The following is a 25,645-nucleotide window of genomic DNA, read 5'->3' on the forward strand; positions in this document are numbered from 1 at the left end:
GCCTGGAGGAGGTGGCATTTCTCTTGGCCTTGAAGGCCGGCCAAGACTCGGGGAAGGGTGGAGGAGGTGCCCGTCAGCCCCAGGCTGGAAGCAGAGAAGGAAGAACCGGCTGGAGGGACAGGCCCCCCCCCCCCCCCCCCCCCCCCCGCCCCCTGCCCAGGCAGCTCCCACCTCCCCAAGAGAGCAGCCCTGGCTGGCCTGTGACCTCATGGGGGAAATATGCCTTTTCCTGAGCCAGGAACAATAGGTTGGGGGTGGGGGGAAGAGAGCCCTGCCCGGCAGGAAAGGACTCCCTCCTGCCAGGCCCCCTCACCCTCGCGCCAGCGCATGCTTAACCCTTTACAGACCCTCACGCAGCCCCGCACAGCCCCGAAGTCCCATCCAGCAAGCGGTCCATCAGGCGCTCGGCCTGTCGATGAGGGAAGTGGGGTCTCGGCCGGTGCGGGTCAGGAAGGGGAGGGGAGGTTCGGGGCCGATCACACACTGCTCCGCTCACGCCACGCGGAGGCCCACACCGGGCCCACGCTGCAGATCAGGCTCCCGGGTCTTGGGCCTTGTCCCCTGGGGCTGGCCGGTGGCAGGTGGCGGGAGACTGCCCAGACCTTCCCCACCCCTTCCCTCCTGAGGGAGCCGGAGCTCCGAGCCTCCGTCTCCCCATCTGTAGAGCAGGGTGGACGAGACGTCTGCACGTGGAAGCGGGGGCGGGGGGACGGGCGGGCGCTTCACCTGCCGGCAGGGTCCTCAGTGACCCTGCGGGGGGCGTGGCCGGCACCACTGGCGGGGAGGAAACAAACATGGCCAGGCTGAGCCACAGGCCGCGACACAAGCAGAGCGGAGCAGGGTGGGAAGGCGGTGGCCGGCGTGGGCACGGGGACCAGGGCTCACGGGCGCCACGGCTGACACGGGGCGGGGCTCTGACTTCCAGCCACAGCCCACACCAGTGTCACAAGCTGGAAGCACAGTGTCCCAGGGAGAGGCCGAGGGGCCTGGGCAGGGTGGACGAGACACAGCCAGCACTGTCCCGGGCACCTACGACGGGCAGGATGGCTGCCTCTACTTTGCAGGTGAGGAAGCTGAGGGGCTCCCGGGGACCGGCGCTGACCCCCTGCCACTCGGAAACGGTGCAGGCCCAGTGACCCTCGGTGCAGGTCAGGAAGGGCCGGGGGTGGGGGGTGGGGGCCAGTGCGGGACCAGCAGGTCTGAGGAGGCAGCTGCGGGCTCAGGGGCGGCCGGGACGGCAGAGGGAGGGGCACTTCCTCCTCTGCGAGCTGTGCCCTGCAGGGGTGAGGCCCTGAGCACCCCGGCTGGGCTGCTGGGTCACAGGAAGAAGGGCTGAGGCCGCCAGCCCAGTGGTCTGGGAGGAAGAGCGCCATGGACAAGCAAACTCGTCCCCACCCCCCTCTGGGCCTCGGTCTCCCCCCTGGTGAAAATGGGACCCAAAGGGCCGGGTCTGAAATCTGGTGGCTCTGCCCAGCTCTACGGGAGACAGGCCTCCCTGTGCCCGCGTCCTGGGCTGCTACGTGACAGGGATCCCGCTGAGCCCCTCCAGGGACCGAGGCCGTGGGCACGGTGCCCAGCACGTGGCAGGAGGGGGCTGGCCGGGCACCGTGGGACATGGCAGCCGGCCGTCCACGCACAGGATTCCTCTTGAGAGGAACAGAAACAGAAGCCCGATTCGGGCTCGTAGATGTACAAACAGTCCCGGAAAGGTCTATGCCCAGTTGCTGTTGGCGTTTGCCCGTGCAGGAGGGTCCTTGGCCCTGGGAGTCCCCCTCCTCTTAGGGAGAACATTCTCACATGTCCTGGACTTGCTCTCAAGTGAAGTGACCCCAAAGAGAAAAGCCTGGCGGGAACAGCGTGGGAGGGGACAGACATGTGACCCGGGCTCTCCTTTCACGCCAGGGGCTGCCGCTGGGAAGGGCCTGAGTCGCCTGAGGCCCCAGGGCACTGCGGCAGCGGGCGGGACGAGACCCGGGGCTCCTGGCCCGGGGCCACACCTCCAGGTCTGCCATCTGCGGCCAGCAGGGCCAAGCCCCTAGGAGGCCAGGTGGAGCCCAGGGACGGGGGGTCAGAGTCCCAGGTGACAGCTGCCAACCCAGGGCGGGGGTCCTGGTCCCAGCCCCGCCACCCTCCCCCTGCCTGCTGTCCCCCAGGCTGTGCTCACCCTGCCTTACTTGGCTCGGAGGAGAAGCCCGTAACACCCTGCTGGCCTGTGCCAGGGGCGGGCGGGCGGGCGGGGGAGGAGGAGGAGGAGGAGGAGGAGGACAGACGTGGCATAGGGGCTGTCCCTTGCCCTCTGCTGGAGCTGCCCGGGTAGCAGGGCCCGCCGGCCTCCACAGCTGCAGCATGTCCCCAAGCTGGGACCAGACCCTGACCCGAGGTGACCAAAGGTTTGGATCTTTCTGGAAGAGGAAGGTGGGGAGGTGGGCCTAGGGCCCGGGAGTGAGCTGGCCCCACCCAAGCAAGCACCCCGTACCCTCTAGAGACAAGATCTGTGGTCACAGAAAGGCCAGGAAGGCAGGGTTAGAGGTCAGAACCTCGGAGCACAGGGGCGGGAGGGGAGTGAGGGGTGTGCCCGCCACACCCACAGACCTCCTGGGATCAGGCTCCACTCAGACGCCCCAATACCTGCCCACCGCCCCCCAGAGATGCTTTCCAGAGTACGCCCCGCGGCACCCCACCCAGAGAGCTCTGCTGAGGGGCCTGGCACTCTGTCCCTTAGCAACTCCAGCACTGGCCACACGCCGGCCGTTTGGGCCTCTGGCCCCCAGAGCGCCACACAGTCCTGGGGTGGGACCTGCCAGACGCCGACCCGGGGACAGGGGCACCAGCCACGGGTGGGGTGGGGGGAGAAACGGCCACAGGAGCCCCTCACGGTTTACGAAGTTAAGAAACTCAGGGACCTACCGAGGACCCTCTCCTCTCACAGGAAAAGGCTGGCCTGAAGTCCGCAGAGGGCCTCCCACAGCCTCACGGGGGGAGACACAGGGCACAGCGAGGGTCCCCGCGGGCCAAGGCCAAGAACGCCGTGTTACCTAGTTGGAGCCCAGCCAAGAGCCCAGGGCCCCGTGCCGCCGGCCGAGGTTTAATTAGCGTGGGGTCCGGGACACTGGTTTTATGGCTCACCTGACGGCCAGGCCCGTCCCCCTCCGCCACCAGCTCCGTGAGGCTGGCCTGAGGAGGGCCTGGCGGCCACTGAGAGCCGAACACAGAGGGACCCCACAGGAGGGACACCTGCCACGTCCTCCCACGCAGTCCTCGGGTTGGGGGCGCCTGACGGCTCACGGCCCAGCTGCCCTCCCAGCCACACGCAGTCCCAGAAGGACGGCTTCAACGAGGCGTTGTGGAGTGACGGTGCAGGGCACAGAGGGACAGCACGGGTGGGGGTATGACCTGCATGGTGTCCGGGGACCTGGGGACCCAACAGACACCACAAGAGCCCCCGCCGTGCACGGCAGGCACCTCGAAGCCAGTGGTGGGTGCACGGCGCGGGTGGCCTGGCCTCTACGACCATTCACAGGCCTTCTGACCCCAACGTGTCACAAGTGGGGCCACCTCCTGGCCCCCAGCTCTGGAGCACGTTCCCCTGCCTGGAGGGGGCTCAGCTCTTCCGTGCTTCTCCCCGGGACGCTGCCCAGACACCCACCGAGTGCCCGGTGCCACCAGCAAAGGGTCCCTTCACGTCAGACTCAGGCGGCCCCTCCCAGGGGCAGGACCTGCGTTTCCTCAGACGTCGTGTTTGTCGCGGGCTCTGTTCCCGTGAAGGGTCAGCAGCCGGCCACCCTGCCCAGAGGAACCCTCCAGAGAGGAGGCTGGACTCCAGGCACGGGCGGGGCCGCATTCCACAGGGAGGGACCTCCCGGGAGGCACAGGCCACAGGCCGCAGGTAAACAGCCGGGGGGCGGGGCGCCCAGGAACGGGGTTTAGGGACCGGGCCCCACGCGGCGCCCCCACCCACCTCTGCGAGGTTTGGCAACAACCCCCACCAGGGCCACTAGGAGCTCGGGGGCCCAGCCCGGGAAGGGGCCCCAGGGAGGGGCGAGCTGACAACACGACGTCCCCCAGCCGGCTGCTGGCACGCGTGGGGGCTGGCGGGCTAGAGCCCCCCGGGTGGGTCTCCGCCCGGGCCAGCCCCGTCCAGGGCCCTCGGCACGTCCTCAGGTCACCGCCCTCCCGAGTCCCCACCGCCGGGACTTCCCAGGGACCAGCAGGACATCCTCCAGCCACAGGGAAAGGGGCTCCGCGCGGAGCAGGGCAGACCAGGTGGCCAGGGGCCTGCGCCCGGCGCCCACGTGGAGACCCGGCCCTGGCGGTTCCCTGTGCCCCGCGGGTTCTTTCCTGGACGGCCAACTCGCACCCCACAGGTCAGGCGGCCCCTCGGGCGCAGGCCCCGGGCAGAGAGCGGGCCAGCAGCTCAGGCCGGGGCGAGTGACACCTGTGACACCCAGAGCTGCGGCTCAGGGTGCCGAGCGGATGTGGCCCGTGGGGTGGGCGGTCCCGGGCCGGCGGGACCTGCTCCTCTGTGACCCTCTGGCACTTCACCCAGAGGGCGGGGGCCGCAGCTGTGACCCTGCCCTCCACGTGACTGAGGGTCTGACGAGGTGCGTGGGGGGAGGGGGTCAGCCGTGGGGGCCTCTCCTGAGGGTGAGGGGCTGCAGGAACCAGAGTCCTAACACCCGAGGGGGTCCTGCCCCCCCGGTCGCGGCACCGGTTGTCCGAGTGTGCAGAGAGGCCCCGGGTCTCGGACAAGTCCCGACGCCCTCTGGCTGGCTGACCCCAGGGTCCAGAGGCCTCTCGGGCTGAGCAGACTACAGCAGACAGGGTTTGATGGCGAGCTCCGGGCGAACGGAGACCCCGCGGGCGCCGCACCCCCCACCGCCCCGGATCCCGGGCTCGTTGATGACTGACATGCCCCTACAGGGGTGCCCGACGTCACCAGGGCCACACCACACAGGGGACCCCGAGCCGTGCACCTGTCCCTGGGCCACCCGGCGCCTCACACGGGCCGAACTCACCACCCAGCAGAGACTGCCAGATGGGGGGCCGCTCCCCTGGTCTCGACAACAGCCCCCCCGGAGCCGCTGAGGCCCGGTCCTCCGTGCGGATGCCAGAGGGGACCATGGAGCTCCAGGAGACAGGGCGGCAAGGGTCCACACCCGCCACAGACCCCGAATAATAAACACACTCGACCCGGCCCATCGTGTGTCAGCCTGTCATGAGCCCAGTGATGTGCGGAGGGGGCACGGGGGCCAGAGCGCTGCCTCCAGGGGCCCAGTCTCCTGGGGACGATGGTGGACACAAAGGCACAATGAATGAGTCAATGAGAACAAGTCTTGTGGGAGCCAGCAGGGAGGGGCTGCTGGGACTGGCCTCCAGGAAGCCCTCCCCTTGGGGGCAGGGGGGACCCGGGCCCGGAGATCCCACACAGGATGATCCAGTGCAAAGGCCCTGAGGTGACCACGCTCTCAGGAGACCCAGAGGAGGGCAGCGTAGCACCCCAGGAGACCGCGTCCTCCCACAGCCCCAACCAAGGCGGCCGTGTTTTCCTATCAGGTCCTCGTCGGGCCAACATTTAGCATAACCCATCTAGAGAGTGGGGGTCCTTAAAGTAGGGGTCCCAGCGCAGGTTCTCAAGCTCGCCAGGTCACGAGGGGCCGGGCCCCGCGGTCGGTGCTGGATCGGAGTCTCTGGGGACTGGGACGCGCCCTGCAGACCCAAGGCCCGTGCTCCAGAAACTGCCTGGTGAACTGAAGGACCCAGGGCGTCCTTCCTCCAACCCAGGAATGTGACTGCATCACAACCCAGAGGCCGTCCTGTCTTCTGAGGCAGCACCCAACCTCACAGCGTGACCTGGGACCACCCTTCAAGGACAATGGCCTTCTGCTCCCTGCATGCTGGGGTCCCTTATCCTCTGGCCTCCGGCCGCTCTCCTGCGAGTGCCTTCTCCCCACAAATTCCAGGATGGCATCCACTGCACGGACGGCCGCCGCAGCCAGGCCCACGGACAGCCCGGGCTTCAGAGGAGTCTCTGGGCGGCTTACCACCTTCCGGAGGCCACGCCAGCCTTTCCAGATGTGGGGGTCCACCCCGGGCAGACCAGGTACCCGCATCTCCTCCCCAGCTCTGGGCCCAGGACCCAGGGTTGGGGCACTGACTCAGAGCCCCACCCCGTGACTCAGCCAGCCCACGGCACCCCGAGTCTCAGCCTGTCCGGCGTGGCTCGCGCGCACGGCCGCAGGGTCCGGTTGGCCCTGCTGGGGGGGGCCCTTCCCGGCAGGAGAGAGGAATGCCTTCTGGCCACCTCCTGTTGGCAGGCAGGGGTGGGGGGCGGGGTGGCTGGCCAGGTGAGAGGCGGGGGACGCAGGCCCTTAGGAGCCCGGCCCTCCCCGGGGCTGAGGGAACTTGGGGGGCAGCACCGGAGGCTGAGGAAGGGGGCTGTCGTCACGTCTGTGTACTTCAGCAGGGGACCGTGTCAGGTCCCGGCTCCGCCCCCTCCGCTCTGTCCCCCGGTGTCCCCTTTGTGAAATGGGGCACCGACGGGCATGTGTGCCGTGACCACCTTTCTCCCCAGCCGACGCCCGCCCAGCTCAGGGCCCGTCTCCAGAAGGCACCACCCTAGTGAGCGAGCGCCGGGCCCGCGGCGACCCTGATATGTTATCTGCGCCCTGGATCAGGCAGGGAGGTCAGGGGCTGTGCCAGCTGTCAGGGCGCCTGGCGAAGTGACGAGACACACACTATTGCCGTGCGCAGAGCAGCACACCTGCGCGGTCGAGTGCCCGGTCGGGAGGGTTGGGACCGGGCCTTGGGGGCCGGGCGTGTGGTGGTTTCCGCCTGAGCCTGGCCAAGCTGCGGGGAAGGTTTGCCTTCCGAGGATTCACGTTGAAACCCGCGAACCCTAAGAGCAGCAGGTGACCCTCCGGGAGCCAACCGGAGCCAACCGGATGAAAGCCGCAAGAGCACAGAGCAGGCCCCTGGGAAAGAAGGCGCTCTCCAGGGCTGCCCTGTGGAATGCGGACTAGGGATTGCCACTTCCTCTCTTGCCCGAATTCCCAGCCGGCCGCGTGCTCCACGGCCACGCCAGCCAGTCCCCGGAGCAAACGTGTTCCTCTCTCGCGCATCTGCGCCCATCGGTGCTCCTGTGGGATGTCGCATCCGTCTGCGTCCCACGGGTCCCGTTCCTCTGACGGACCCACCTGGTACTGACGGTCAGCACCTGTCTCTGCAGTCCGGGCCCAGGTGGCCGCAGGCTTGGGAGGACAGGGTGCCGGGGCCCCAGGAGCTCTCTGGAAATTCAACAAGCTCGTGAAACGACCGAGGGAAAAATCAACACGGTCCGCTCATAACAACCGGCCCGGCCCCACCCCCAGGAAGCCAGCCTCCGGAGCAGGGACCCAGCCCCCACTGCCCCAAGCGTCCAGGCACAGGACGCGAGCAGTGGGGCTCTCCCCGGCCGGAACCCGGGCCGCGAACACTCCCTTGAGTCGCCTGCACTGTGAGGTGTGTCCGCAGAGAAGCGCCCAGGTTCCGTGCCTCCCGCCAGCGCGGGGTGCACAGGGTGGACGGCGCCGAGTATGGGGCCCGTGGCTCATTTCCCTGCGATCCTCTCCCTCCGCCAGCAAAAACACGCTTGGGATTCAGGATATCCTTCCAGAAAGAGCCACTTCAGAGCTCCAGAATCCCATCGGGGTCATTTCCAAGGGGACATTCCTGCAGCCGTCTGGGGCCAGAGAGAACCAAAGCACACTGGCCGAGGGGCGGGGGCCCGAGCTCCCGAGGGGCCAGATGCCAGAGGCCCCGGGGGAAGCAACGGGCGTCCCTGGAACCCCCTGCCCCTCCCCCATCCGTACGCCAGATCCCCGCCGAGCGCCAAGCACGGTGTGTGCCAGCAGCTCGGCCAAGGCAGGGCTGGCCTCCCCGCACAAGCCCTTGGTGGAGGGAGGCCCCACTGCGGCCCGCTCACGGGGGAGGGAAGTCACAAGCCAAGGCCCCTCAGACAGTGAGTGACGGCACCAGGCGGGACCGGGCCCTCCTGGCCTAGCTGCAGACCGCCCGTCAGGGCCCGGCTCCCCTGCCGCACGCGAGACGGCCGTGCCCTCAGCCCCGGCCCGGCTCCCCCCGACCCCCCTCAGTTCAACAGGCCCCCAGACCGAGGCCTGAAGTTCCGTGCGGTCGTGGGGCAGGGCCCGGGGCCGGTCAGTGTCACAGCCCCGCCAGCCTCGGACGGCGGTCAGCACCGGCTCCCGGTGATGGAGTACACTCCCCAGACGAGAGCAGAAACGATTAAGTGGCCACTTTGAGAGCAGACGGCGCAGCTCCCCATGCCCTGGGGGACACAGCGGGTGGGGACGGGGCAGGCCTGGCTGGAGCTATATGTTCAGTTCCTGGAAAAAGAGGGACACGCTGCGGGCTCACCCACGGCATCCTGTTTTTATGGAAACTAATCTAATTCCTAACGGCGCAGCAAGCAGCAGACATCCAAGGGGGTCCCGAGAGGCCGCGGCGAAGGGGCGCCCGCAAGGCGGGAGGGCTCCCGTGGCCCGGCGCGGTGGGCACGGCCGCCCTCTGCCAGCGCCACTCCCGAGGGTCAGAGCCCCCCCCCGGGGGAGGCCGGGGACGGCGGTCCTTCCTGGCAGTGAGAAAGAAGCAGGCCGGCTCCCGCCCCCACCCCCCCCCAGCCGGACTCTGTCGCAGGAAGGCTGCCTGGGGCAGACAGATGTCCCCGTGGGGCTCCCGCCCACGACACGCACGTCAGACAGTGCCAGAGATGCCACAGCCTTCGGGGACCTCCTCCCGACCTGGCAGCCCGATGGCTTCGGGCCCGAGGTTTTGGAGTCCCAACAGCCTCGGCCGGAGCCTGGCTCTAGGTCTGTGCCCGTGTGGCCCCCGAGCCTCAAGTGTCCGCACCTGCTCGAGGGGGACACCAACCCCACCCACGAGAGGCTGCCCTGCGTGACGCCCGGAGTAAAGCGGCCGGCCCTTCACTAGCACCGTCTGCTGGGTTCACACGACGTGTGCCTGCTGACCCCCACCCGGACACTGACGGGGGACTCGGCCACCTGCCCGAAGCCGCGAAAACCGGGCCTTACTTCCCGCTGCCCAGCACAGCGACCTGACCGCCCTTCCAGGCCCCTCCGGCTCCTCAGGGTCAGGGCTGAACCTCCGGGCTACGCTGGCTCCAGGGGGCCTGAAGGCAGATGTCTACGGGGCACGGGCCGGCCCCGACCCCGGGCTGCCGCAGAGTTCCCACTCACACACAGAAGGGACGTGCGTCCCCGTGGGCCTCCCCCAACTGCCCCTGGGAGGCCCAGCGAGCGGGTGGCCCAGGGAAGCCCGAGACGGGGCCGGGCGGGCCTGCCGGCTCCGCCCGCACTCACTGGGCACCCGGCAGGCCCGCGGAAGCCTACTCTTTCCGCCTCATCCGGGGAGGGGACCACGTGGGGAGGTCCCCAAGGCCGAGGACACCCCCGCTCACAAGCAGACATGATCTCTGGCCGGGCCCCTCCCCGCTCCCACCGCCAGCCAAGCGCACACATTTCCACCCTCACAGGGACCAGCCTGACACCTGTCCTCTGGGCCCTGACGCCAGCCCCACGCCGCGCCCCTGCGACCGATCACGGGGCCCCAGAGCCGACCTCCCGCTCCCATCGCTTCCAGCTGTGGGACCGGGAGCCTGCTCATCCTCTTTCAAGCTGATTCTGTGGCTGACGCCTCGGAGGGTCCGTGAGGACGGGGGGCTTGGGGTTCACGGCGGCCACGCAGGGCACCGCCGTCTTGCTCGTCCATCAGCAGCCTGGAACCGCACCCTCAGAGCAGGGAGCTGCCTCAGGGGGCCCGGCCCCCTGCCCCGGGGCTCCAGCCGAGGCTGGTGCCGGTTCCCAGCGTCCGGGGCCGGGGAGCCTCCTTCTGGGAGGGCACCAGAAAACTCCCCGGCCGCCAGCGCTCTGAGGGGACGGAGGAGGAACTGTCAGGATGGGCGCCCCGCCCCCCAGCACGGGCTCCACGCGGGGGCAGAGACGCACCTGCCCGGACCTGGGCCGGGACGCGTCCCGAGCCGGGAAGGACCCTCCTGCCGGCGGCCCACGAAGTCAGCCGCGAGGCGTCCCCGCTGCTGTCCTGGGGGAGCGCCCACCAGCCCGTGACTCGGCCAGACCAGCAGGTTCCACTGTCCCCACCCAAGGGGACAGCAGCCCCAGCAGCCACCGCCTCGGCTTCGGGAGGTCCCCAAGCTGCCCCACATTCCTCCCTGGTGAGAGCACAGGCGCCCTGCGGGGCTGCAGGGAAGAGGTCCCTCGCCGGAGCGCTCGGCCCCCGCAGCTGCACCCTGGACGGCCCGCGGGACGTGGGGGGGGGGCGTGGGCCACTCGGGGAGCCGCGGTTCAGAGGCCCCGCCCCGCCCGTGCCGGGGCAGCGAGGGCTCGGGAGGGGCGGCCAGCTCAACGAGGTCCCGGGGCCCACGTCGCCCGGTGAGTCACCCCAAGGGCCGCCGGCCGAGCCGGGCAGGTGCTGACCTTACGACTGGGGCACAGGGAGGCCCCCGGAGGGCAGGGCGGCCCCACAAGGCCTCCCTGCAACACACCAGGTAGGTCTGCTCTGCTTCTAAGGCGAGGAGCTCGAGGCTCAGAGACGCTGTGGGACTTGTCCCAGGGCGCCCAGCAGCAGGGCCAGATTTGGGGTCTGACGGAGCCAGCACAGAGAAGCTTCGCCGGGCATTTCCCCTCCCACGGTCTCCGTTCCACAGGCACCCACGCGTGGCCTCATGAACCAGTGGGGCTTTCTTAATATTTATTTATTTTTGAGAGAGGAGAGAGCATGTGCACACACGAGTGGGGGACGGGCAGAGAAAAGGAGAGGGGGAGAGGGGGAGAGAGAATCCCGAGCAGGCTCCACGCTGTCAGCACAGAGCCCGAGGCGGGGCTCGATCCCACGAGCCGTGAGACCCCGACCTGAGCCGAAATCAAGAGTCGGACGCTTCACCGACTGAGCCCTCCGGGCGCCCCTAAACCGGTGGTTCTGAGGACTCTTGCTGCGGGACACACACACTCGACCTGAACCCCAGCACGGCTGTCCCTGGGGGCGCCCCAGGGACGGTGTTCAGGACCGGCAGAGGGCAGCTGAGGTCCCAAGGCAGCCCCAGGGGGCCCTCCACTCTCCATCCGCACACAGAGCAGGGGGGAGGCAGGACACAGATTCACGCAAGTGCCAGGAGCAAGTACGAACAGGTGCCGCCCGGGGTCGTCCCGGTGGGAGGCCCGGTCCCCGCACGGCCACTACCGTGACAGGGAGAGAGAGGGACCAAAGAAAACAGGCAGAGAGGGAGAGGCGAAAAACGCGGACCTTGGACACGGCTGGGAGCGTCCGACCACAGCAAACCCCCTCGGGGGTAGGGTTCCTCTTAAGAATGGGACAGACGGCACGTAGTCCCCTCAGGTCCCCTCAGGAATCTGACAAAAGACCCGACTAGACATGAGGAGTGGACGTAAAACGTGTGACCCACGGGGAACGACGTGGCCACAGACCGCCCCTCGCCCGATGGAATCGAGCCAACGGGAGAGGACAACCCAGCATCCGGGCCATCAAGCCAATGGGGGTGGGACCCGAGAAGGAACGAGGGGACGGGGGCGACCAGAACCCTGTAGGTCAAGGCCCCCGCCTACAGTCCCGGCTCTCACCTTCGACCCCCCGCTCCGTAGAGACCCTTCCTCACTCTTCCTCCGTCCTGATTCTACTCTGCCTGCGACTCGTTGACCTTGTGCCCACCTCTTCATGCTTCGAGGCGGCTGGCAACGAACCCCGGGGACCGAGGTAAAAAATCCTGCACTAGGGTGACTCAGCCCTACCTCAGGGCCTTGCCACGTGCCGGCAACACTGCCTAGAGACGCAAAGGGAGACTCAGTGGCTCCTGACCCTCGCGACGCCTGGGGTGTCCCCCAGGCTGGAGAACACGGTGCAGCCGGCCAGGCCCAGAAGCTTCTCAGGCCTCCTCTGGAGACAGCAATCTCCACGCCATCCGCTTGGGGGGCCAGGGTCTCCACACAGAGCGAGCCTTCAGAGGAGCGTGTCCCCTCCGGCACATGCATGTGACTCTGCTTCCAATCCTTGTCCCTTGCTCGACACGCAGGGAACCTAGGGGCACAGACCGAGTGGATAACACGCCCTCTGACAGCGGAGAGCAAGGAGCCATGTGGCAAGCGCTCTGCCTGGCCATTTCGGGGGAGACGGGGAGGGGGAGTACGTGGCAGGGGTCTGGTGAACGGAGTGCGGACCCCTCCCCGTGCGGCCTCACTCTGGAAGGCCTGAGGACAGCCCCTACCCCTTAAGTGTCTCCACCCACAGCCTCGGAGGGCAGGACCGATGGGCAGGGAAGAGGAAGGCCTAGCGTCCCCCCAGCTTCCTCAGGCACAGGACACAGAGACACGGGATCCGTGGCTCACCCCCCCACCCCCGCCCCCGATGTCCAGGATTCTGCGTGGAGCCAGCCCCCGGCCAGACGAGGCTCCGGCACGTTGTTCCCGTGCTGGCTGGAGTCATTCTGTCCACGGGAGGTCACACTGTCCACGGCCAGGAAGGGACCTGGAGCAGGAGGGTCCTTGCCGAGGTCAGAGCAACAAGGGCCCGCAGCCGAAGAAAGAAGCTGTTCGGTCCCGAGGACCCCGTCTGGTGCCAGTCCTGGGCCCACAGGGCCCCCCCACTCCCCACCCCGAGCCCCTGCCCCTAAACATCCTGACCGTCTCACCCTGGGCTGGTGAGGTCTGCCCGCAGGACCGTGTCGATCCAGGACACGGGGCCACAGGGACTCCCGGGTGGCCGGTCTGCGGGGAAGACGCGCGAGGACCTCACGGGGCCCCCGGAGGGCCAAACAGGGCACACTGTGCGCGACAGCCCTGAGCCTTCCTGCCTTGTCCCGGACTCGACCCGTGAGGCCAGGGAGATGGTCCTGGGGGGGAGTCGGTCGGGAGAAGGAAAACCATGCAGGGCACGCAGGCGTCCGCTGCATCCTGGGAACACGGGCCGGCGGGCCGGGAGGCCCGGACAGTCACGTTCACCGTCACTTTCACAACAGGCCGGCCAGGGCAGCGCGGCCCGGCCACGGCAGGCGGCCCCTGGAGACGGGCACGGGGGCCCCGGGGGAGGCCTGGGCAGGCACGCGAGGGGCGAGCACAGCAGGAGGTGCGCGGGGAGCAGCGGGAGACGAGTCAGGACACCGGTCAGGACACGCCGAGAAGCCTGCCACGTGGCCGGCGCCCAGGCCGCGGCCACAGCACGCACGACGGAGGTGGGGAGCTGACCACATAAACAGGGCACGGCGCGAGCCACCGGGGCTTGGAATTACAAACGCCGGCTCTTCAACAGACCTCGTCAGGGGCATGATTAGAGTCGGCAACCAGAGGCGGGGAAACCGACCAAGACCTTAGAACCCAGGCCCACAAAGAACAGCCGCAAGTCGAATGTAAAAGACAGACCCGCAACCCAACGTTTTCAAGCAGGCGACTGTTAGACGCACGTCACAGAGGGAGGCCTCGAAGGTCAGGGCGGCGCGGTCCAAAGCCACGGGACCCACGTCACGCCCTCGAAGCGGGGACAGCCCGAGGTCAGCACGCGCTGGCGAGGGCGCCCGGCCCGGGAGCGGGCACCACGAAACGCCGGGACGGCGGCGGCTTCCCGGAGGCACCCACCGCCCCGTGCCCCGCCATCCCACGTCTGTGTGCGCGAGCGAACGTAACCCACCCGGAGCAGAAAGACGGTGGGGTGGGGGGCGTCCACGTCGGGGACCAGCGGGCGGGAGCAACGGCCGGTGCCGGGCCGCACTCGCACGGCGCAGGCGGTCCCGCCGACGTGAGCCCCAAAGGCAAACAGAAGTAACCTGGGGGGCAGAGGTCAGTCGTGGAGGGTGACCGCCAAGTGCCTCTGGCACAAGCACCAGCTTGGTGGGGGGGCGCTCACACGATCCGTATTCAACTGTCAGACGCACCGGACAGACACTTAAGCTCGCGCCCTTGGTCACATGACGCCTCAGTGAAAAACACAGGCGTGGACCAAGGACCGTCCCCCGCTGGGGCCTCGTCTGGACCCGCGAAGCCGGCCATGGAGCAGGCTCTGCAAACATACCTGCCGAGTGAAAGGCTGAAAGATGGTGGCAGTGACCCAGTCCCTGGGGAAGGGCAGCCACAGGCACGCGGGGGCGAAAGGAAAGGACGGGCAGGGCCTGGGGCGAGATCCGCCCCAGGAACGGGGGAGACACGTGTGATGCACTAACAGGCCGAAGGCACGGGCCCGAGGGTCGCGGCTCCGGGGCGGGCCGACCTGTGCCAACGGCCACTCTCCCTCCACAGCGGCACCCCCAGGGCCCCATGTCACGAGTGAACACCAGAGTCGGAGAGATGACACAGAGGTCCGTGCCCAAGTGACCGGTCAGCGGGAGGGGCGGCCACACAGCCTCAGGGTCGGGGCCAAGGAACAAGGTCTGTAGCCCAGGGGGCAGTTCAGGAGGGGGCAGGGCTGCAGGCTGTGACGTCTGCACTCGTGAGGGCGGCTTGGAGGCCACGTCCCAGCTGCACCTAGACTGGAAGTCACAAGGACACACGTGCCAGCCTGCCAGGAGGAGCCCAGCACCTCAGCACGGGTGACCGCGGCCAGCCTGGGCAACGTGCTCCTTTGGGGAGCGTGAGAAGACCCCCCCACCCCCATCCAAGGGAGACAGACCTGCCTCGGCCCACAGCCCGGCCCTCGGGAGTTGCCAGTGGGAGCTGTGCCCCCCCCCCCCCCCACCCGGCCACCGCACGCAGGAAAGGAGAGCAGAGAGAGAGACCAGCTCGGCGGGGCCTCGGGATGGACCATGTGGTTTCCCCTTAAAACCCCCTTTAAGGGTGTTACAGTGATGATTTCTTTCTCGTTCCTTTATTTATTTTGAAAGAGAGAGAGCAGGGGAGGGGGCAGAGGGAGGGAGAGAGAGAGAGAGAGAGAGAGAGAGAGAGAGAATCCCAAGCAGGGATGGGGCTCAAACCCACAAAGTGTGAGATCCTGACCTGAGCTGAAATCAAGAGTCGGACACTCAACCAATTGAGCCCCCCAGGCGCCTGGAGAGGTGTTGCTTCAGACGCTGTTTCAACCATGAACAGAAATCAATGAGCGGGGCGGGGGTGGGAACGCCCTCACAGAGGCAGGACTGGACCCTGGGCTCAGCTGACAGTCACAGGCCCTGCTGATTCCAGCGGATGACAGATCAAGACTCCTCCTCAGGGGCCACTGGGGACCCCCCGCCTGGCCCTCCCCTGCCCTGCCCCTCTGTACCCACGGTGACCAGGATCTGAGGAGTCCCTCCCACCCCCTGCAGCAGCTCTGCTCTTTCCCAAGCTGGGGAGGGACCGGCCAGCTGACACCCCCCAGGTGCTGCCGGGACGCAGCTGCACGGGGAGCCGTCTGAGGACCGTGCCCCTCACCCAGCCACAGACCGCCCCCCCCCCCCCCCCCCCCCCGCCGTCCACGAGGCCCCTGTCCCTCCTGCGGAGCCGGCTGGCTCTAGGGCCATCTCGGCCGCCCCTCCGCTGGCAGAGGAAACCACAGGAGGCGGCTGAGGCGGCCTGGTCCCTCTTTAGCCTGAGCCCGAGGAAGGAGCAGTGGCCTGGCTATATATACTCGGGGAGAAAAACAGTGTGCAGGTCGAGCCTGGTAAACAGCTAGCCCGTTAGAGGGAACCTAAAAATACTCCCTATAATTATGTTATTAAAACACACCAGAAAAATCGACCCACCCCACTCAGCAGAGTCCCCGCGAGACGGCTGCACGGAGGCAGGAGGCCACGCACGTCGGCCTGAGGCCGGCCTGGCGTCACCCAGGGGCCGGGCTGGGCTGGCCCGGGCGCTGCCCCACGGCGCAGGGCGGCTGGCCTCGGCCTCATCTGCCGGGGGACAAACAGAAACCCCCGGGTCCCCATCCCCTCCTCCGTCCCTGAGGACAGCACCGATGTGGTCCCGGAGACCTGGGAGCAGCCCGGACTCCCAGAGCAGGGGCCACAGTAACTGAGGGACTCCCTTGACGGGGAAGGACGGAAGGGGAGACTGAGTCACAGTGCTGCGCGGCCCCCGCGGCGGATCTGCTCGTGCTTGGACGAGAGCAGACAGCACCCTGCCTGGTGGCTTCCCAGGCTCAGAGGCCAAGGGCACTTTACCTCATCTGACTGAAATTTCACCGTTTCACGGAAAGCATTCCTCTATTACTTGTGTATTGAAAACGAAGCAGGAAGTGAAAACGGGGAGGCTCCACCTCAACCGTGCACTCCGCAGTTTCCACCCCCACCTCCTACCAGCCGCCATCAAGGGATTAGAGCCTAGAAAAGACGCCCCCACCCCCACCCCCATCCTCCAGGCCGCGGCTCAGCTCCTTCCAGACAGGTGCCCCCTCCCCAGCCTGGCCGCCAACTTCTCTCCCCAGCAGGTGCTCAGCCCCCCAGCCCAGCCTCGGCTCTGTGCCGCGTTGCTGGGGGGTGCGTCCTACAGGCGTTATTTGGGGGCTCCGTTGCACTGCGTTTCCCCCCCATCTGTGATCGGCCCGGCACCACAGGAACAAAGCCAACAAAGGCACTTATGGACCAGAGTGCCAGGCGCTGGGGGGGCCCCAGGTGACCTTCACGGCCAAGGAAAGCAAGCCTGGTCAGAAAGGGAGAAGAACGAACCCCCCCCCCGCCACACACACACACACCCACCACTGGCCCCAAAACAGAACTTAGGCTCCTGCCCAGAGCTCTGTCCCACGAGAGCTGGATGAGGGAAAGTTTGAATGAATTTGGGAAAGACTCCGGAATCTGCGCGGGTGGGCGTCGTGCGCGGTGGCCGGGGGCCAGGCTGCAGACACCTTCCGGCCCTCAGCCCGCCCAGAACACCACACCGCCCCCTCCCCGGGCACCGCCTGTGGCTGGCCGGCAGCCTGGAGCGCACGGGACCCTAGTGGCGGTGGCCCCTCCCACCCAGCTCCCCGGACACCCGACCTGGCCGCTGACCGCCGGCACTCAGCCTGCGAGCCGCACATCTGGAAAAGCGCTCTGGGGCTCCCGGCCCACCAGGACCGTGTGGGAGGAGACACACCGAGATCAGAGACCTGGGCACCGCCTTTCAACTTTTATTAGCCGGTTTACAGGCGAGGAAACTGAGGCCCAGAGAGTGGTGAGGGCCTGGCAAGTTCAGAGCAGGACACCCCCCCCCCCCCCCCCCCCCCCCCCCCCCCCCCGCCAAGTCAGCCAGGCCTCCCCTCCCGGTCCCAGAGACTTTCCGTCCTGGTTCCCCTGCAGGCAGGTAACATCAGGCCAGGACAGAAGAAGCTTCATCCTACCTGCGTGACCTCAGGTGAGTAAATCAGGCTCCCCAACCCTTAGGTTCCACATCCGGAAACCACCCAAAACTCAGAGAAGTGCAAAGGTGAGGGTAGGGACAGAGCTCAGGGGAGAGAAGCTGGTCCCGCCCCGCCCCACCTCTCCCGGAGGCTCCAGCCACGCGGTGCTCCCCTCCAGGAGCAGGAGGCAGACATTCTGCCTGGGTCCGTGCAGCGGGCGTGTGCAGCCCTACTGGCTGCTCCCGTAGTGCTCAAGCCCCTCACCCGCGGAGGCACGAAAGTGGCCTGGGAACCAACCGGAAGGAAAAAGGTCTCCGTTACGGAAGAACCCTACGTAAGTAATGCCTACGCATCTCTAAAACAGGTAGCAAAGAGGGGCGCCTGGGTGGCTCAGTCGGTTAAGCGGCCGACTTCAGCTCAGGCCATGATCTCACGGTCCATGGGTTCAGGCCCCACGTCAGGCTCTGGGCTGACGGCTCGGAGCCTGGAGCCTGCTTTGCATTCTGTGTCTCCCTCTCTCTGTGACCCTCCCCCATTCATGCTCTGCCTCTGTCTCAAAAATAAATAAACATTAATAACATTTTAAAAAATAAATAAATAAAACAGGCAGCAAAGAAAAACGCCGCATTCTGTTGACTGCTAAGTCAAAGGAGACTCCTGAGGCCCAGAGTGGTCAAGGGTGGCTTCCTGTAAGAGGAAGCTCACGCCCGGGCCCGAAGATGGAGGCGGCAGCAGGGGTGTCTACGGCCCTCTGGTGGGCTGGCCCTGTGTCAGCACCGCACCACGGAGGGCAGTCCCCCCGCAGCTGCGCTCGGAGCCCCCGGGGCCCATCAGGGCAGAGTCCCCAAGGCCCACTCTTCCTCCCCTCCATCTTCCGAGCCCCAGAAGCAAAATTTAGTGCTGGGTCAGAAGAGCAGACACCGCCCAGGAAGCAGCCCCGGGGCCGGGATCTGAGGCCGGGGACTCCGCCCACCCCCAGCGCACACACTTCCTCTGCAGGACCCTTCCCGGCCGGAGGGGGGGGCTCTCCGCATCCCGCCGCCAGGGGACGAGCGCAGGTGACCCCTCGTCAGCTCCCCCAAGACGTGTGCGCACACACACCCCCGGGGTCCTGTCACCCAGCCTCCTCCATCCTGCTGACTCACTCAGTCTTCCCAGGGCCACCCCAGCTCCGCGGCCACCCGGCTCCCCCGGGTGCTTCCCTCCCTAGCGGGCCCCGCAGGGAGCACGGGCCTGGGAGCGGGACGGCCCCAGGCTCCACACTGGCTCTGAGCACAATGACTCACTGCGAATCCACCCCTGTCCCTGCCTGCCTGGTCACGAGGGTGTTGGGACACTGACGGTGAGAAGAAGGAAGTGTCCCCATTCTGAACGGCAACGCTTCTCGGGGACCGGGTGGCGCAGGTGACGCCGGGTGCAGGGGGAGGCCGACAGGGGAGGCCGACAGGCGAGGCCGGGCTGCCGCACCATGTGGGTTTCCCGTAGTTGGTGAAGTTACCGTGGTGTAGCCACCTTCCCTGCAGACGGCCAAGTGTGTTTCTGGCTGCCCCGGTAGGACCGGGCCAGGAGGCGTGGCCTATCCTACGGGAATCACAAAATGTCCTGCCCGGACATCTCTCTAGAAGCTTCCAACTCTGGGACGTCCCCCCCCCCCCCACCCAGGGCTTCAGGGCCGGCAGAGGAGCTGAGAGCCGGGGAGCGTCTGCCATGGTGCAGGGGCAGAGTCAGGCTGTCCAGGGAGTGGCGTGGGGTAACAGAGGGGCACCCCAGCACAGCTCGAGCCCTCACCGTGGCCGTTGCCCGAGCCGGCACGGGGCACACGTGACCAACATCCAAACGCCTCACCCGGCATCCGCACACACACACTTCCAGAACACCGCGGAACCAACCATTTCCAGCCAGAGCCTGGCAGAGGACGAGGAGGCACACAGAAAAGCAGCAGAGCCAATGGCAGCCGGTCTTGCCATCAGAGGGACAGCAGGAGGGTCCCCGGGGAGCTGCCCACGCCCAGGACAGGAGACCAGCCTCCAGAGTCTCAGGTATCATCCGCAGGGCTCTCAGCTCAGTCGGTTCCACAACACCCTCCCCCAGAGCTCAAGAAAAAATACTGAGGCCCAAGCCCTACACCCAGGCACGGAATCGGCGTGGGGCACGGCTTGGGCGTCAGGGGTTTTTTCTTAAGTAGACTTTATTTGGAACTGAGAAAAGGGCACCGTGAATTCACCATCAGTAGTTGACAAGCTCCCCAGGTGACTCCAGTACGGCCCAGGTGGGAACCCTGAGCCAGAGCCAGCATCCATCACCCACACGGGGAACAGCCAGGAGCCAGGCAACCTAGGAGCCCTGACTATCAGGCCAGCAGGCTCTGGCCCGTGGGCCGAAATCGGGCTCCCAGGAATGGTTTTTACAGGTTTCAATGGTTGGAAAAAATATCAGAAGAGTTCATGATGTGAAAATATTTACTCTGTGGCCCATTCCCGGACCAGTCTGCCATCGCGCACCAGAACGCTCGCCAGCTGGGGGGAGGTGTGTCCTTCAGGAAGGGGCCCCACCTCCACAGTGCCCCCCCCCCCCGGCCTAACGGGTTCCTTTCCCAGCTGGCAAGGCCAGACGGAGGACGACACAGGTGTGCTGCAGGGCGATCAGAGATAAACCCGTCCTCGGAGAAGCTTACCTGTCCTCCCCCCCCCACCCCTCACCCCTTCTAGCTAGGTCTGGTCTGTTGTTTGTGCGTCTGGCTTTCCAGAGGCAAGAGGAGGAAAGCCAGCCAGTATGGTGTATAGGCCGGGTGACCCTGAACTCTCCCCTGAGCAGACCCCGAGGTGCCCTGTCCACACAGGGCTGACTCAAGCTCTCCTCTCCGACCTCAATGGTTTCCATTGATTCCTGTCCTCAAAATTCCCCTGTTTCACGGTCTCCCTCTGCGACAAATCAAAACACGGTCTGTTTGGGAGCCCGAGGGCAGTGCAGGAGGCTGGGCTCTAGTAGTTCCCGCACATTCCCGGCCCCGGGGGATCCGCGCCCCTACCTAGAACAAAAGTTGGCTGGGGCCTACCTGGAGCGATTTAAGAGGCCCTGGAAGGACTTTCAGAATCAAAACACCCCACCCACCACGGTCGGACAGATTTCCACCCAACAGACAGGCTTTCACAATGCAAATCATTCCATGTTTCCGAGAACGAATTTAATCAGACTGCTTTCCAGCTCACACCCGTGAAGATGGCCTCATGTGGAGGGGCCTCCGGCCAGTGAAGGGTGGAATGAGTTCCTGGGCACTCTGCCCCGGGCACAGAGAAGGCAGGGGGGGCCTTAGGGGCACCAAGAACCCAGTGACCTTTCCGGAAGGGACACGGACGCCAGGGTGGGGGACCCTCAGCTCTAATACTAAGGCCGGAGCCTTCTGGGGGGTGTTCCCCCTCCGGCCCCAGACAGACCCCGGAGAGTAAGCCAGGGAGCCGGGAAGGGCAGGGAGAAACTTACAACTATGGTTCCCAAAGCAGAGGCCTGCCCCAGGCCGCGGGGGTGGGGCCGGGAAGGGGAAAGGGAGCCGATCTGAGCGATGGGAACCGTCGGGAGGTTAGCTGGGCTCCGGGAGGCTCCAGATTAAACAGCTCCAGGCAGGAAGCCCGCCTTCTCCCAGATTGGTCAGGAAGTCGTGATGCAAGTTTGCGCGTTTTTTGTTTTTTTTTGGTTTTTTTTAACGCGAAACAGGGAAAGAGATCGGTGCCCCCTCCTCAGCGCTGCGGCCCTCCCTCGTGAGCACGCCCTCGCCCCGGGTGCCCGGAACTTCCCCACGTCGCGGCGGTGGCACCAGCCGCCCCCCGCGCGCTCGCCGGCCGGCTCCCCCGGGCGCCACCTCCGCCCCCACCCGCCGACCCCGGGCGCCCGGTGCCACCTCCCCCCCACACCCCTACCCCGACCCCCCGGTGCCATCTCCCCTCCAAACCACCCCCCCCCCCCGCTCCCGGGTGCCACCCCCCCCCCCACCCCGCCGCCGCCCTCCCTCCCCGGCGCTCTCATGCGTCTGGAATGCGGGCGCCGCGGGCCGCGCGTCCCGGGGAATCTCCTCGCTGGGCGTCCGCGCCGGGAAGGGGGAGCGGGCCCGCGGCGCCCTCGTCCGGCCCGGAGCCCCCGCGCCCCGCGCGCACTCACCGGCCAGGAGCGCGAAGGGCAGCAGCAGCCAGTAGAGGACCGGGCCGAGCACGTGCCGCCCCATGCCCGGGGGGCCCGCGGGGCCGGTCGGGGGTGGTCGCTCCGCCGCCGCGGCGCTAGGGGGACATGGCGCGCAGGGCGGGGGGGCGCACGTGCCGCGCGCCGCGGCCAGGACCCCCGGGGGGGCGACCCGAGCGCCGCCTCCTCCGCCTCCTCCGCGTCCTCGGCCCGCGGCCCGAGGCGCCCGCTCCGGTGCCAGCCCTGCCCCGCGGAGGAGCGCAGCGCGCGGCTCTCGGCGGCGGCGGGCGGAGGCCGAGCAGGGCCGGACGGCGGCTTGGCGGCGCGCTCCCTCCCCGCCCCGGGCCTTTATAAGCTCGGCCCCCGCCCGCCGCCCGCCCTCCGCGGCGTGCCCGCCCCCGCGCTTCCCCGACGGCCCGCGCGCCGCGCCAGCCCTGCGGCCCGGACACCCCCGTGGGCAGGCGCCCCGGGAAGAGCCCGCGCCCCGAGAGCCGCGGCGTCGCCTCTCGGGGTTGGGGGGGGGGGCGCGGGGGAAAAGGCCCCCCAGCGCGCGGCTCCCCGGGCAGCGCCCCACGCGCCACCGGGCCCCGCGTGGCCGGAGCGACTTTCGCTTTGCTCCCGGGGACGGGAGAGCGCAGCGCCCCCTGGGGACCGCGGGGTGGCTCGGGGCCGCCACCGGGTCGCTGCGCTAAGGCGCAGGGACGGCCGCCTGGTCCCGCGGTCCCCGCGGGTGGAGAAGCCGGGGTCTGAGTCCAGGGCGTGCGGGGCACGTCGGCCAGGCCACCTCAGTTTGGCCTTTGCCGCCGCTGAGGTGAGCTCGGAAAGGAGAGTGGAGAAGGGCCCACATGAGTGTGGCTGGACTCGGGTCCTGAGTCCCAGACTGGGCGGCGGGAGCGGGACCGTGCGTGTGGTCGGGAGCCAGACAGCCTGCAGCCACCACTGGCCCCATCCGACTCTGCCAAAGCCAGGGAGCCCGACTTTGGGAAGGCCGCTGTTTATCGCTGCCTGGTTTTGTCCCCCGCCTCGCTTCTGCCCGCTTGTTCCTGCCCTAATTCCTGCTGGCCTCGCGTCTGACCCTGGCCTTTTTCTAGAACCCTGTGAGATTTGGAGCCCTGGGGTTCCTCCCCAAGGCCAGAGCCCCAAGGAGGCTGGGGAGGTATGGGGTATAGGGCCCAGCTCTTTGGGAGTCCCAGGCCCCGCCTGCAGATGCTGGCTACTCCCAGCCTCTAGTGGAGACAGCTGGAGCCACCTTCAAGGGCAGCCAGAATCTGGCCACCTCGGCTCACCCCATGATGGGGGGTGTGGCCAAGGTCTCGGAGCAGGCATCGAGATCAATAGAGACGACCAAAAGGCTAGCCCACACGGGCATCCTACACCGGGTCGTGGACGGGGGACGGGAGGGCAGGTGGACAGCAGTGAGAAATGGGCAGAATAAAAGGGCGGGTGATGCCTTCCCTCGCCCTTTCCTCAGCCTGGCCAGCGCTTGGGGCGATCACGGGGGCAGATGGGGGCGGGGCTCCACGCTGAGGACACTGATGTCCTCCACCAGTGAAAGGGATGGTCTCCACGTCCACTGGCCACAGCCCCAACCTCCGAGCTCCCCCCACCTTCTCGGGGAGGATTCCTGCCCCAGTGCGCCACCTTCTAGTGAAGTGTCCACATGTCAGAAAGCAGCAGCACAGAGGGCAGGCGCCCCGGCCTCGTGTGAGTCCTGGCCCACCACTGCCTTTCTCCGGGCTCTGCCCCCAAGAGTAAAATAAGGGGAGTGAGGTCAATAATCTGAGGGTTCTCTACTCTGGCACGAGAGGGTTCTAAGCACAGAGCCCGACGCGGGGCTCGAACCCACGAACTGCGAGATCGTGACCTGAGCTGAAGTCGGAAGCTTCACCGACTGAGTCACCCAGGCGCCCCTCTAAGGAACCCTTTAAACCAGTGGGTTTGAAATCTGTGGATGGGTAGAAAGACCAGCGTGCCCCCACCCCCACCCCAGGGCTTCAGTGGGAGCCCACAGTTTCATATGTTGGGTCAGTGGAACCTCGTTTGTATAAAGGGTTTAAACGCAAGGGGAAATAAGTTTAAAAGCCACTCCTTTACAGTAAGTCCTCCTAAGGCTTAGGATATGGGGCTTTAAGACCCTTCCGCAAGAGCAGGGTGTGAGGTGGGGTGAGGAGAACACCGAGGATGGGGGGGGGGGGGTCCCAGAGCCGGCAGGGCCACAGCCCCCGCACAGCTTCGGGGACCTGGCTCCCAGCGCTGACCCTCCCGGCTGGCTCCCGAAACAGCAGCGCCGAGGAGAAGGGGAAGCCTCAGAACTGGCGGGACAGGTGTGCCCCGAGTGGAACAGAATGCCTGCGTGCCAGACTGGCGGGTTGCAAAAGACTGGACCGGACCTAACTATCCGCCCTCGGGAGACGCTCCCCTCTGTAGGTTACAGCGTATCCTGCAGGAGAGTAGCCCCTCTGCCTCTGCAGGCCCGTCTCTCAGATACAATGTGACAGCCGAGGAAGGGGGCAGTGGGGAGCCCAGGCTACACTGTATCCCTGGAGAGCCCGCAAGGCGCAAGGAGGAGCCAGGCCCAGAGACTCACCGAGACAGAGATGCAGAGACACACAGAGAGAGCATAGGGGCGAGGCCACGCTATCAGGGCGGGAAGGAAACAGAATGGCCACTGAAATACTCTTGCGGGCCCGTTTAGACTTCTTGCTGTATACATACAGTATCACATTTCATAAAAGAAATTTAAATTGAACACAGCGGGGACAGATTCTCAGAAAAAGAGCTTCCCGGCCCGCCTGCTTGCCGGCAGGGGAGCGTCTCGGGAACACGCGTCCCCATCCTTTGCCGATGAGGACACGTGGGTGTGGGTGGGAGGGCCATTTGCCACCGAACAAGCCGGGCCTTGATTCCAGCTTTCTCATTCCAAGTCCAAAGCCATTTTTGTCCTACCACCCCACAGCTCAGAGCCCTACTACCCTCACTGTTGAGACCGTGCACGAGTGGGAGAGAGGGGCAGAGAGAGAGAGAGAAAGAGGGAGAGAATCCCAAGCAGTCTCCATGATCGGTGCAGAGCCCCCTACAGGGCTCAGTCACACGGCCCTGGGATCATGACCTGAGCAGAAATCAAGAGTTAGACGCTCAACCGACTGAACCACCCAGGCGCCTCTAAAGATTTCATTTCAAGAGGAAACAACCCCAGTGTCCCTTGACAGATGAATGGATAAACACAGGCGGCCCGCCCGCACACCGGACGCCTTCCAGCCGCGAGGAGGAACGAAGCCCCGCGCGCGGCCGGCCGTGCGGACGCACCATGCACACGGCGTGCCCAGGACACAAGTCAGACACGGGCGACGTACTGCGCGATCCCACTTGCGTAAAACACCAAGAGGAGGCCAGTTCGTAGGCACAGAAACTAGACGAGAGGTTCCCGGGGGCCGAGGGAGGGAGGGAGCGGGCAGTGGGTATTTAACGGGGACAGAGTTTCCGTCTGGGAAGATGGGAAAGTTCAGGAAACAGTTGTGGCGATTGCACAACACCGTGAATGTACTCGCTGCCCCGGATCCGTCCACTTAAAAGGGCTGCAGTGAGGAGTCTCGTCTCCCGGGTGTTGACCACCATCAACAACCGAAGAAACACAGCCCACCCCAAGTTCTCCGCCCGGGAGCCTCCCCAGCGCCAGCCACCTTCCCTCCTCCTTCTGAATATTGTTTTCCTGACTCCCGGCCAAGGACTTGATGAACTTTGGGGGAGTTATGATTTCTTTTTGTTTCTCTGAGAACATCCCCATTCAGTTTCCCGCTTCCTGGAAACAGAGAACAGGGGCCGATCCAGGGGAGGAGCGGCTCTTTGTCCTGGCTGGGGACGCGACTGGCCCAGAGTCAGCGGTGGCACCGAGTCGGGTCTGGACCTGGCTGCTGGCCCCCCGGGCTGCGTCGCAAGGGTGGGAGTCGGGGCACACGACACACAAACGTGCCCACAGGTGCCTGTGGCCGGGGGCCCTTCGCGCGTTTCTACCGGGAATCCAGTGGGGCCCGAAACCCACACCTGCTGGTGGAGAAGGTCACCGGATGAGGAATCAGCATTTTCCACGTGAACCCAGCTTTTAGCGGTCTGTCAGCAGTTTCCCACCCGCCCGCCCTCCCCCCACCTCAGCAGT

At 66.7% G+C, this 25,645-nt stretch overlaps 1 protein-coding gene across 5 annotated transcripts in view; it reads right to left on the bottom strand.

Moving 5' to 3' along the window:
* PIEZO1 (piezo type mechanosensitive ion channel component 1) overlaps positions 1–21,796 on the bottom strand; it is a 53,971-nt gene extending 32,175 nt beyond the window's left edge. For all 5 annotated transcript variants that reach the window (XM_042920857.1, XM_042920856.1, XM_042920855.1 and 2 more), the window contains exon 1: positions 21,475–21,796. In XM_042920857.1, the coding sequence (XP_042776791.1) occupies positions 21,475–21,538 (64 nt within the window). In that variant the 5' untranslated portion in view covers positions 21,539–21,796. The remainder of the gene's footprint in view (positions 1–21,474) is intronic.
* Positions 21,797–25,645: the final 3,849 nt, after the last annotated feature.

This window comes from Panthera leo, chromosome E2 (genome assembly GCF_018350215.1).
Source record: "Panthera leo isolate Ple1 chromosome E2, P.leo_Ple1_pat1.1, whole genome shotgun sequence".
Lineage (NCBI taxonomy): Eukaryota > Metazoa > Chordata > Mammalia > Carnivora > Felidae > Panthera > Panthera leo.